The following is a 13,027-nucleotide window of genomic DNA, read 5'->3' on the forward strand; positions in this document are numbered from 1 at the left end:
TCTTAGTTTGTCACTACTATTGACTTTTTCATCGTCAACAAAATGTAAAAATGTGAAATTATAATAAATCTCCCCCTACTCATGGTTTCACGAAAAATAGGAGTGTTTATACACCTGTTTTTACTCCAGTATAACTGTATTCTTGATTTTCGCACTTGTGACATTAGTATAACTAATGCAAAATATGCCCTAATTTCGTCGGATATAGTCTCAAACCATTTGTCATCGTCTTTCAATATTTATCTGTCAGGATTGCTCAACTGTTTTGCTGCATATGAATTTGTCTTGACAGATATTTTGTCAAACCAAGGGTTCATGTATTCACAAAAAACTGAGAGTTCAGAGAGTGGTTGCATTTCAAACTTTTTCAGTAAGTTTTCACTAACCCCACTGTATTCACTAAACTTATGTACAACAGGTTTATTGTCACTTTTTGTCCAGTTCCAGTCAGTCAAGTTAGTCTGTGCCGAGGTACGAGCTCGTTTCGAAAGACTGGGCACACCGTCGTTATTTGCATCACTTTCCGTGTCATCAGAACTATTATACGCATCACTAGTACTCGAACTAAGGACTTCAGAGTCTATTTTGTCGTCACAAACATCACTGCCTTCAATGTCACTCTCTAAAACACTATCTATTAGCTTCCGTATTCCTTCTTCATCAACACCAGCACATCTGCTTGATGCCATGATGGCAACTGACAAGAGTGAAATTAAATGAAAAAAAGATTATCTTATCTCTCATTCCAGAAGTGTGTGAGAACCTGGTGAAAAGGAAAAAACCGAAGCCACATGTGTAAACTTCAGCTCAGAATGCATACAAGTGGCGTCTGTGGGTTAGTAACTGAACTACATGGATTGATGTACAGCTGTGCATCGCCGCGAGCAGAGCTCATCATTTGATTCATATGCCACGAATAACTATGACGAGCTAGGGTCGTCAAATGATGCGATTGGGTTAATGAGTACCTTGTTTCCTTCCCATTTCACCACCCCATTCAACCATCCACATTGAATTTAATTATTTTAATTTTTAAATCCACGTAGATTTTAAGTAAAACGTGTTAGGAGTTAATGATATTCGGGTAACGGGAGATAATGAGGAAGAGATAGGAGATTATAAAGTATACTTGACGAATATTAAAACAGGAAGGGCAGAGTGTGGGGTAGAACTGTTCATCAGGAATACTATTGCACGCAACAGAGGTTTCTGTTAGGCACGGAAATGAGCGAATGGTGTGGGTAGATTCGACAATTGGAGGAATTAGAACGAGAATTGTCTCAGTGTATTCACCATGTGAAGTTGACAAGTTTTGGCACTGAGTGACATCGTAGTTAGGGTCAAGAGCAAGTACAGATTAGTGTTAATGGGCGATTTCAATGCTACAGTTGGAAATCGAACTGAAGGATATGAAAGGGTGATTGGTAAATGTGGGGAAGATATAGAAGCTAATAGGAATGGGAAGTGTTTGCTGGACTTCTGTGCTAGTATGTGATTAGCACAACGCTATTCACCGCTACACATGGGAGGGTAGGGGCACCAGATCCATAACAGACCATATCATAACCGACTATGAATTAAGGAAATCTGTCAAAAATGTGAGGATATTCCAGGGATGTTTTGATGATACAGACCACTATCTGATATTTAGTGAACTAAGTATCTCTAGGCCTAGTATAGAGAAACTGAAATTGGTCTGTAGATGGATAAGGGTAGAAAATCTCCAGAATGAGGAAATTAGACAGAAATACATGGATATGATTAGAGAAAAGTTCCAAACAGTGGACAGTAAGCAGCTTCAGGATATAGAAAGAGAATGGGTGGCATATAGGGATGGCGTAATAGAAACAGCAAGGGGATGTCTAGGAACAACTGTGTGTAAGGATAGGAAAAAGCAAACATCTTAGTGGAATGATGTCCGGCTCCATGGCTAAATGGTTAGCGTGCTGGCCTTTGGTCACAGGGGTCCCGGGTTCGATTCCCGGCAGGGTCGGGAATTTTAACCATCATTGGTTAATTTCGCTGGCACGGGGGCTGGGTATATGTGTCGTCTCCATCATAATTTTCATCCTCATCCCGACGCGCAGGGCCCCTACGGCCGCCGAATATAAAGACCTACACCTGGCAAGCCGAACATGTCCTTGGACACTCCCGGCACTAAAAGCCATATGCCATTTCATTTCATTTCAGTGGAATGATACAGTGAAAAAATAAGGCGTATCAGAAATGGCTCCAAATAAGAGCTAATCCAGACAGAGAATTATATGTACAGGAAAGAAACAGAGTGAAACAAATAGTTGCTGGATCCAAAAAGAAGTCGTGGGAAAATTTTGGTAATAACTCGGAAAGGCTAGATCAAACAGCAGGGAAACCTTTCTGGACAGTAATAAGGAAGGGAGGTAAAAAGAAAATGAATAGTGTTTTGGGAAAATCAGGTAAACTCATAATAGATCCTAAGGGATCACTGGAGAGGTGGAAGGAATATTCTAAAAATCTTCTCAACGTAAAAGGGTATCTTTCTTGTGATGTTGCAAACAACTGAGCTTATGGGGAGGAGGACAATAATGTTGGGTACTAATAATAATAATAATAATAATAATAATAATAATAATAATAATAATAATAATAATAGCTTGTGGCCTCCGGAGAGGCCTGGCACAGGTCTTTTGATTTGACTCCCATAGGCGACCTGCACATCTTGATGAGGATGAAATTATGATGAAGACCCAGTTCCTGTGCCAGAAGAATTAACCATTTACAGTTAAAATTCCCGACCCTGCCGGGAATCGATCCTGGGACCCCAGTGACCAAAGGCCAGCATGTTAATAATTTAGCCATGGAGCCGGACATGATGTTGGTGAAATCACAACACCTGATCAAATGGAAAGAATGGTAAATAAACTCCCTTGTCATAAAGCAGCAGGAATAGATTAAATTAGACCTGAAGTGGTGAAGTATAGTGGGAAGGCAGGGATGAAATGGGTTCATAGAGTAATAAGATTAGCATGGAGTGTTAGTAAGGTACCTTTAGATTGGACAAAAGTAATTGCACCTATCTATAAGAAAGGGAACAGGAAGGATTGCAACAACTATCGAAGTATCTCACTAATCAGTATACCAGCCAGTGTTCACTGGCACTTGGAGGAAAGGGAGCGATCAGAGGTTTAGAAAAATTTTAATGAAAACCAGTGTGGTTTCAAACAACAGAAGGGCTGTCAGGATCAGATTTTCAGTATGCACCAGGTAATTAAAAATGCTTTGAAAAGAATAGACAGTTATGTTTATGTTTAGTAGACCTAGAGAAGGTATATGACAGAGTACCGAGGGAAAAGATGTTCGCCGTACAGGGAGACTATGGGATTAAGGGTAGATTATTAAAATTAATCAAAGGTATTTATGTTGACAATTGGGCTACAGTAAGAATTGACAGCAGAATGAGTTCTTGGTTCAAGGTAATTATAGGGGTAAGACAAGGCTGTAATATTTCACCTTTATTGTTCATAGTTTACAAGGATCATCTGCTGAAACATATTAAGTGGCAGGGAGGGATTCAGTTAGGTAAAAATATAGTAAGCAGTCTGGATTACGCTGACGACCTGGTCTTAATGGCAGATTGTGCTGAAGGCCTCCAGTCCAATATCTTGGAACTTGAAAATAGGCGCAATGAGTATGGTATGAAAATTAGCCTTTCGAAGACTAAATTGACGTCAGTAGGTAAGAAATCCAAGACAACTGAATATTAGAATGGGAAAAGAAAGCTAGAGCAGGTAGATAATTTCAAGTATTTAGGATGTGTTTTCTCCTGGGATGGTAGTATAGTGAGAGAGATTGAATCAAGGTACAGTAAAGCTAATGCAGTTAGCTCACAGTTGCTATCAACAGTATTTTGTAAGAAGGAAGTCAGCTCCCGGACGAAACTATCTTTACATCAGTCAGTTTTCAGACCAACTTTGCTTTATGGGAGTGAAAGCTGGGTGGACTTAGGATATCTTATACACATGATATTGTACAGGCTTTTGGGCTTATGCCGTGTCAAGAAAATAAGGTGAAATTCTTAACATTTTGCAGAAAACTGTGCTCTGCGTCCTCAGAAGAATTCTTGACTGTCCACGAGAAAGGCTTCTTGAACAACGACACTTTTGAATTTGGAACGTTAATAGAAGTAGAAGTGGAAATGGTACGTTCGTTCACCACCAGATGGCCCCTAGGATGTGGCACAACGCTAGCGTTCGAAGCGGAAGCTGACCGAACCATCACAATCAGACTAAGAGGTTCACATAACGTGTTTGTGTAACATATGACAGGTGTAAGACATAGACATAAGCCTGGAATGAAACATCTGGCGACAAGGAACGTACAAATTTGGAAAACACTGAGACGAAATAACAATAGTGAAGGGGCAGGGAAGGAAACTACCTACGTAAATTCTTAATGGATGGCAACCAGGTATTACTTGACAGCCTGTGTCCCAGTTGAAATTGTTAGGATTACTATGTATTTCCACAGTTTCTCGTATAATCCTGGACCTGTAGTGTCTAGTGTGGGTAAGAGCTCGAGCATCTTGGAACATGATATTATGACCCGACAATAGAGCGTGCTCAGCTATTGCCGATTTGTCAGGTTGGTTGAGACGAATATTACGTTCATGTTCTTTGATACACGTACCAATGGACCGGCATGTTTCACTATGGAGATGGATTTGGACGGATGCCTTCCTTTCTTGTATGTTCTAGTAAGAAAGAAACCGGACGGCTCCTTAGGACCTACCATCTATCGTAAGCCTACCCACACAAATCGCTATCTTCATGCAGATTCTGACCACAATCCAGCACAAAAACAAGGTATCCTCACGACACTAGCCAAGAGGGCGAGACGAATTTGTGAGCCATCACATATCCAGATGGAGATGGACACACTCAAAGTCGCGTTTAAGGGTAATGGTTACAGCGATTTGCAGATTCATAGAGCCCTACATCCCAGAGAAACGACCAAGCAAATCTCACAGAAGGAAGAGGTGAAGGGAACTGCCTACTTGCCTTACATTCACATCACAGATTGAATTGCGAAGGTCCTCCTCAAACACAATATAAAAACCGTGTTTGACACTGCGACTAAAATTGCTCACAGTCTGAGTAAAACCAAGGACAAATTGTCCCCACTTTTACATCCTGGGGTATACGAAATTCCCCGTACGTGCGGTAAAGTATACATCGGCCAAACATGCCGGTCCATAGGTACCCGTATAAAAGAACATGAATGTAATATTCGTCTCAACCAACCTGACAAATCGGCAATAGCTGAGCACGCTCTATCGTCGGGTTATGATGTCATGTTCCAAGATGCTCGAGCTCTTACCCACACTAGACACTACAGGTCCAGGATTATACGGGAAGCTGTGGAAATACGTAGTAATCCTAACAATTTCAACAGGGACACCGGCTATCAAGTAATACCTGGTTGCCAGCCATTAAGAATTTACGTAGGTAGTTCCCTTCCCTGCCCCTTCACTATTGTTATTTCGTCTCGGTGTTTTCCAAATTTGTACGTTCCTTGTCGCCAGATGTTTTATTCCAGGCTTATGTCTATGTCTTACACCTGTCATATGTTATGCAAACACGTTATGTGAACCGTTTAGTCTGATTGTGACGGTTCGGCCAGCTTCCGCTTCGAACGCTAGCGTTGTGCCACGTCCTAAGGGCCAACTGGTGGTGAATGAACGTACCATTTCCACTTCTACTTCTATTAATGTTTCAAATTCAAAAGTGTCATTGTTTAACCTTTACAATGCTGTGACCGCTGCTCTGCTGCACCCGTAATATTGCGAGCGTGACATTCTTCTGACTTTATCAACGCAATACTCCCAATGTTGACCTAAGAAGTCATTCAAACTCCGTGGGCGGATACACGCATCTCTCTGCAGTAGATAGGAACTTACGAAATGACAATCTGTTGATTCATTCATGAGTTATTGAGTTAAATACGACACTCTGCTTTCCGAGCTGCTCTGCGATATGCCCGGCGTGCAAGCTAGCAGTGAGGCCCGTGTCAGGGATGAGTAAGCTACAGTATGTCGACTGCCAGTAAAGCGCGCAATCTTACCGAATCCGAGGTTGTAAGAGTGCTATCCACATTAGAATCGGAAGATGAATATTCCGATTTTAGTGATTTCGAGAATAATGATGACAGTGATGACACCGATTATAATGAAAGTACAGAAGTTGTCCAACCAGCCGGGGACAAACCGCTTAGACTGACAGAGAGACATTTTCCTCCCCCTGTACCACCCCACCCTGAAGAAGAGATTTCCTGCCAGGTACTGCCATGTGTGTTCCAAACACCACGCTCGATGAGAAAAAGAGGAAAGAAAGTAGATATATGTTTGAAAAATGCGACGCTGGACTCCGTGTACACCCATGCTTCGGAAACTACCATACCCTAGTAAGGTACTGAAGGAGATGAACTTGTTTCGTGAGAATGAACACTTCCAAAGAAGACATGCGATTTGAAGAAAATGTAGGCTACCCACAGTTTTGGAATTACCAGTTTTGTACAACCCTTGATTAACTGGTCTGGACCATTTTTTATTTTGATATCAAATCAAGATGTATAGGAATTTTGAATGCATTCTGTGTTTTATCTTGAATAATATTTTACCATAAAATTTAGATACATTTTTACTCATTTTAGACACAACTGAAGTTATTGTCTTCAGTTTAGTTATATATCGGTGCTTGGAAGGACCACCTGTAGCCATTGAAACATGTAAGTTGAGCTTTTTACTGTTATTTTTAATTATTAGTTCGCTTTTTGTTCAATTGTTGGCCTTTTATGTTGGACAACCTTGAATTTCCTGTGCAACACATACCTAATTTTGTGTTAGAAAAATCAGTTTAGGACCTTCCATATTTAGTATAAAAATATATGACAAGCAGGCAAGAACCCTCTGGTTTTTCCCATCTTATTTCTGACTCTTATGTATTGAAGTTAATTATTAAAAATAATTCAGCACAGGGCTTTTACAGAAGAGAATTTATCTCAGCAATGAAAAGGTTAAGAAAACTTTCTCATGGACAGTCGAGAATTCTTCTGAGGACGCAGAGCACAGTTCTCTGCGAAACGTTAAGAATTTCACCTTATTTTCTTGACACGGCACAAGCCCAAAAGCCTATACAATATCATGTCTATAAGTACGGGCCGTGAAAGCATTAATGGCAACATTAGGATATCTTATTCATAAGCTAGAAGTAACAGACATGAGAGTAGCAAGAATGATTGCTGGTACAAACAGGTGGGAACAGTGGCAGGAGCATACTTGGAATGAGGAAATAAAGGGTAAGTTAGGAATGAACTCGATGAAGCTGTACACTTAAACCGGCTTCGGTGGTGGGGTCATGTGAGGCGAATGGACGAGGATAGGTTACCTAGGAAAATAATGGGCTCTGTTATGGAGTGTAAGAGGGTAGAGAGACTAAGACAACGATGGTTAGACTCATTTTCCAACGATTTAAAGATAAGAGGTACAGCACTAAACGAGGCCACAGAACTAGTTACAAATAGAGGATTGTAGCAGCGATAAGTAAATTCACAGAGGCTTGCAGACTGAATGCTGAAAGGCATAACAGTCTACAATGAAGATGTATGTATGTATGTATGTATGTATGTATGTATGTATGTATGATTTATGTAAAATAAAGTGCAACGTAAGACTCACAGGATAGAAGAATAGAACAGAGCTGAAGAAGGGAAAGGTGGATAATGTGCGTGAGTCGGTCGGGAGATATAACAGTTGTAACACACGTTATGAAATTATGACTTTTAACACCTAACCTGGAATTAACCATCTGGTGATGAGGAGAGTACGAATTTGGAAAACACGAAAATAAAATAATAGTGAGAGGATACTATGCTAATGTTTCTGCAGTGTGCTTGGTATCAGGCAGAACCCCGGACAAGAACCTCCGTTGGCATCGCCACAGAGAGAAAAATTCTATGTCATATCCTGACCCCGAAAGAACTTGCGGCACCATCAGATCAGATCCTTCATCGCTGAAGAACTGAGAAAGAAGGGATGCAATGTAAATGAGGCGGTACAGGACAGACCATAAACAGCAGTTCGCTGAGAACTGGTATCACAGACTTTAAAGAAAACAGAGGTCAGGTTTCATTTTACATCCAGCTGTCAGGTTTGAGCACTACAATGGTTAGCCAGAGGAAGTCAATATAGAAAAGCTGGCCTGAGGGGCCTTCACAGCTGAGGTGCTGGCCTTTAGATCTCTACTTGGTAGGTTTGAACCTGGCTCAGTCTGGTGGTATTTAAGGGTGCTCACATACCATACATCAGCCTCGTGTCGATAGACTTACTGGCATGTAAAAGAAATGCCGCGTGACAAGATTTCGGTACCTCAGCACCTCCGAAAACCACCAAAAGTAGTTGGTAGGGCATAAAAACAGTACCATTATTATTCAATCCAGGAAAAAAAAAAAAAAAAAAAAAAATGAACCCACTCTTGCTTTCTACAAATCTAAATACCACCTTCAGGATATTTAGGTAATAGGATTAATGGTCAGAGCTCGTGGTACTGTACCACGTCCCGTTGATTTAAGATTAAAATCTCCAAGCCGGTTGGGAATCGAAGCCGAGGCCCTCTGAACCGAAGGCCACTATGCTGACCATTCGGCCAAGGAGCCGGACAACCAAGATAAATCAATGATGTCAATGATTTATACGATAAAGTTAGGTTTGGTAAATTTGAAATTTGGTTAGATTAAAGTTTTTTTTAGATAGCTTTGCTTTGTTTTTTGTTATGAATAAATAAATACAGTGAAACCTCATTAAGGCGTTTTTGCAGGGGACAAAGAACAAGAACGTGTTAAGCGAGAAAACGTACTAATGAATATACAAATAAAAACTATCCAACAGGGATATGGAAACACTAGATACAATTTTTTCCAACACGAGGGCATTTTACACTGTGTACACGTGGGTACAGTGAAAATTATAGGCCTATCAATCATTTCTAAAGATGAGAGGAAAGTATTAAAAGGTGTGAAAAACACGAGAGAACAAATACAAAAACCTTTTCTGCTGCGGATTATAAAATAACAAGTACCGGTAGATTGAAAGGTGTGAAAAACACCAGACAACAAATATGAAAACATGTGCAAACAAAAATATCAAATTATTATTGCAGATCACACTCTTTCTAAAACAAATGTTAGTAGAAGCCTTTTATTTCAGAGCAGTGGGTTATTAAACGTTATTTTCTGGTCACACTCTTAGACGATAAATTGGAGGTTACACTTGACCATCTGCAACTGCGAGGAATGACTTTAGCTGCCATTCTGAATGGAACAAAAATTTGACAAAGTTCAGCAATCAAGTCAAAACTCAGAGGTGAGAGTTTCAACATTTGCGACCTCTGCGCGCTTATGCCAGTCAACTTTGTGACAGATTTTAATTTTGTCTTTATTTTAAGGAATTTTACAAACTCTTCTGTATCCGTAACTATGCTACCACACGACAAATATTAGCTACACTTCACTGTACCACTCAACAAAAATACATTTCTACCTTCTGAATGTAATCATAAGTTATGAATTTCATTATGGTTCGGAATGAGTGTAGAGAAGGGTCCACCTATTCAATACCATTAGCTTGTATATTTTCCTATATAACGTGGACTAGTTTTGACCCCATATATATATTGTGTCATCTTCAGCTATGCTCCAATTGGAAGACATATGCTCACATATAACCAATAATAAAGTAAACAATCTGGTATGTCTTCAGGAAGGCCTTTTTCTAATCGCACAACTGTCGGCTTTTACCCGAGTTGGCAATCGCGTTTCTTTCAGAAGGGATGATAAATAGTAATATTTTCAGGTCTAGGAAAAATGTGATCGTACTAAGCAGTCTTCTTCTTTTCCTGCCGCTTTTCCCACACCTGTGGGGTCGCGGGTGCGAACTGCGTAGCACATGGGGATTTGGCCCTGTTTTACGGCCGGATGCCCTTCCCGACGCCAACCCTCTATGGAGGGATGTAAGCACTATTGCGTGTTTCTGTGGTGGTTGGTAGTGTAGTATTGATCGTACTAAGCAGTAATAGTGAAAATTTGTGACGCGATAACTGAGGTATTTTTTTTTATATAGACTTAATATGATAAGAATTGTGACTTTGAATTTACGATGTGCTAAGTGGGAAAACATGTTAGTGAGGAACGCACTAACGAGGTTTCACTGTAAATAAATAAATAAATAAATAAATAAATAAATAAATAAATAAAGGTCATGTGGTAACTAAACAAGACATACCCTTTCTTCCAGCACATTCGATGTCATAACTGAGAATTCGGAAGGGTGCTACTTTATTCCATTCTCCTTCAGGGGCATGGGCAATGAAATCAGTCCATGCTACATCTACTTCTATTTGGCAGCGAGACTGAAACATGCTCTTTGAACGTAGCTGCCATTTCCCACGGGGTAGTTCTATCCAGCTGCATCCTACAACTCCAGTGTCGGCCATGAACCTGAGGAAGATATAGTGAGTAAATTTTTTCCATACATGTAAACTATCATAAAATGAATATTTAATATGCACAGTTAATCAGTAACTCAAGGACTTGTATATATACTGAATGATCTAGGTTATGCAACACAACTGCATACAACAAATGCTTATAACACGCACTGATACAGTGGAACAGCAAAGGATTCGGTAACAAAAGATGAGCTCAAAATATTCTAACAGGTATACTTTTCTGATGCAAGTAAGATAGATTTGGAAAGCAATGATATTATTTTCAGTCTTTTATTGCTAATGCGATGTAACTAGGCACCACACACTTCTTCCAGGTACATTTTCAATTCTTCACAGGTGACAACTTGTTCTGTAAGCTGTTGTGAACTTTCCTTAAGTTACATAAGAAACTACTTGTAACAAAGTATTCATAACATGCACTGTGGCTGAAATCAGTTGGAAACTAATGAAATGACATTCCATTTTCATAAAAAAAAAAAAAAAATAAATCTCACTTAAGGCAACAATTTTTTAGAGTCTGACACTGTGGATAGCCAGTTCGAGTCCTCACCAACAGAATGTCGGCCAGCAGGGTAGGAAAGATGATGGCATATGATTTCTAATTATTATTATTATTATTATTATTATTTTGTTACTTGTTTAATGTCATACTAACACATGCAAGGTTTTTAGTGACAAAATAATAGGAAAAGTAGTGCCCAGGGCCTTCATTAAGGTACAGTCCCAGCATTCTCCTGGAGTGAAAATGGGAAACCATGGAAAATCAATACTGCCTGTACCGGGAGGTACACCTCAACGCCGCACATTCAAATAAGCGCCTTAATGAATTCCTCTATTAGTCAAACAGTGAAAATGAAACTACTCCAATTTGGAACTTTAATCAGAAGATGTCACCACTGAGATATTATGCAATTTTGTTATTGTGCAGTTTCCCAAACTGAGTGAATTTCTCCTTGTTTCGTTTGCCGTTCATCAAGAAGTTTGGACATTTTTTCACAGATGACACTACCGAAAAACTATGATCATGCACCTGGTGCAAAGTGAAAGAACTTATTATTTAAAGAAGTATTGAATTTCTAGGTTTTTGTAACTGATTGATGTTCATTTATTTTTGGGTTGGCAATATTTCCTTTTTCTTTCCGCCAGTTTTGAATCTAGCCAATCACTAATTTCTGTAATTAATTTTCTACCTATCACAGGATTCTTGTTCGATTTTGAGTGTTACTTTTGAATTTAACCAATAAAATTGAGAGGGTGTGGCTAGTTTAGTCTTGAATGATCTCGAACCTTCAATGAGGGTTTATAAACTGCGGCGTTTCACGTTTCTTGGCCAATTGATTGTCTATCTGAGTGTGTGTGTTAAGCAGGAGGTGGGCGGTCTCTTTCGTCGGCAGCAGAACATCTATAAGGTAATGGCCACATAACTATTCTTTCTTGCTACCTCCACAGTTTAACCCAGTTAACTTTTTAATATGTAACAACTTTTCTAAAATGTAACTTTCTTCCGGCTAATGTAAAAACTTCATAAAATCTTTAACCGTAAACCGCGGATAGAAAGTGAAGTACCCTCTCGTGCTTCCCTTCATCTTGGTTCGGGGGGACTACGTTTTTCTCTAACTGTTTTTCCTACTGTAATGTGTTAATGTAATTTCTATACGAGTCACCTCAGTAGTTTGGGAATAACCCTTGTTTCACAGGCCTAGAGCCCTTTAGGTTTTTTAAGTGTTCATTATCTTGGAGCGCAGTATGCCTCCATTCATTTTGTGTTTGGGCCAGTTATCTAACCTGTTCTGTTTTCATGAACAGGTTAGCAAACTGCTAATCATCATAGTCAATGCACCTGTAACCAAGTGCCTGGTCATTAGGACACACAAAATTCTCACTCTCTAGCGAATGTTCATAAAAACTGAACATCAAACCACTTTGTTCTCTTTAAACGTCTAATACAAACCTTCCTAACGTGAGTGGACACTTCACAAAGTTCCAGCACTTGATATTATTAAAATTAAATTATTTGTGCACACAGAACCAATCTTGTCCGCACACTCCAAGCATTTACAAGCAAACAATCAACATGTCTCCCTCCCCCTATTCTGCAGACAACTTATAATCCAAGTCTTTAATGCTACAGTATAGTTGGAATGATAAAGAGGAATATACCTATGATGATTATATAAAATTTCAAAAATGCTGTAAATTAGGAATGAAAGTGCATGGTATACAACAGTAATGAATGTTACGATTCCTTTTAAAATTATATACATGTTATATTAGCAGAGATATCCCCATGCCAAATTTGAAAAATCTGTAGTAAAGAAGAATATTTAGGGTTGTCCTAGTCCTCAGTTTGAGCAGGAAAATGACTGTCTGCAAACAATTTCGGAAATTCACTGGTTTGTCCTGACATGTAACCTGCAAAAATAAGTGCCACTACAGAAAATATGGCTGAATGATATTAAGAACTCTAGAAGTGAGGACTGTATTCAGAA

General features: G+C 39.4%; 1 protein-coding gene across 3 annotated transcripts in view; it reads right to left on the reverse strand.

Annotated features, from left to right (window-relative positions):
• Positions 1-13,027, reverse strand: part of PolD1 (DNA polymerase delta) — a 213,130-nt gene that overhangs the window by 124,018 nt on the left and 76,085 nt on the right. For all 3 annotated transcript variants that reach the window (XM_067149778.2, XM_067149780.2, XM_067149779.2), the window contains one exon: positions 10,313-10,527. In XM_067149778.2, coding sequence (XP_067005879.2) covers positions 10,313-10,527 — 215 coding nt within the window. The remainder of the gene's footprint in view (positions 1-10,312; positions 10,528-13,027) is intronic.

The sequence above is a fragment of the Anabrus simplex genome, chromosome 6 (genome assembly GCF_040414725.1).
Source record: "Anabrus simplex isolate iqAnaSimp1 chromosome 6, ASM4041472v1, whole genome shotgun sequence".
NCBI lineage: Eukaryota > Metazoa > Arthropoda > Insecta > Orthoptera > Tettigoniidae > Anabrus > Anabrus simplex.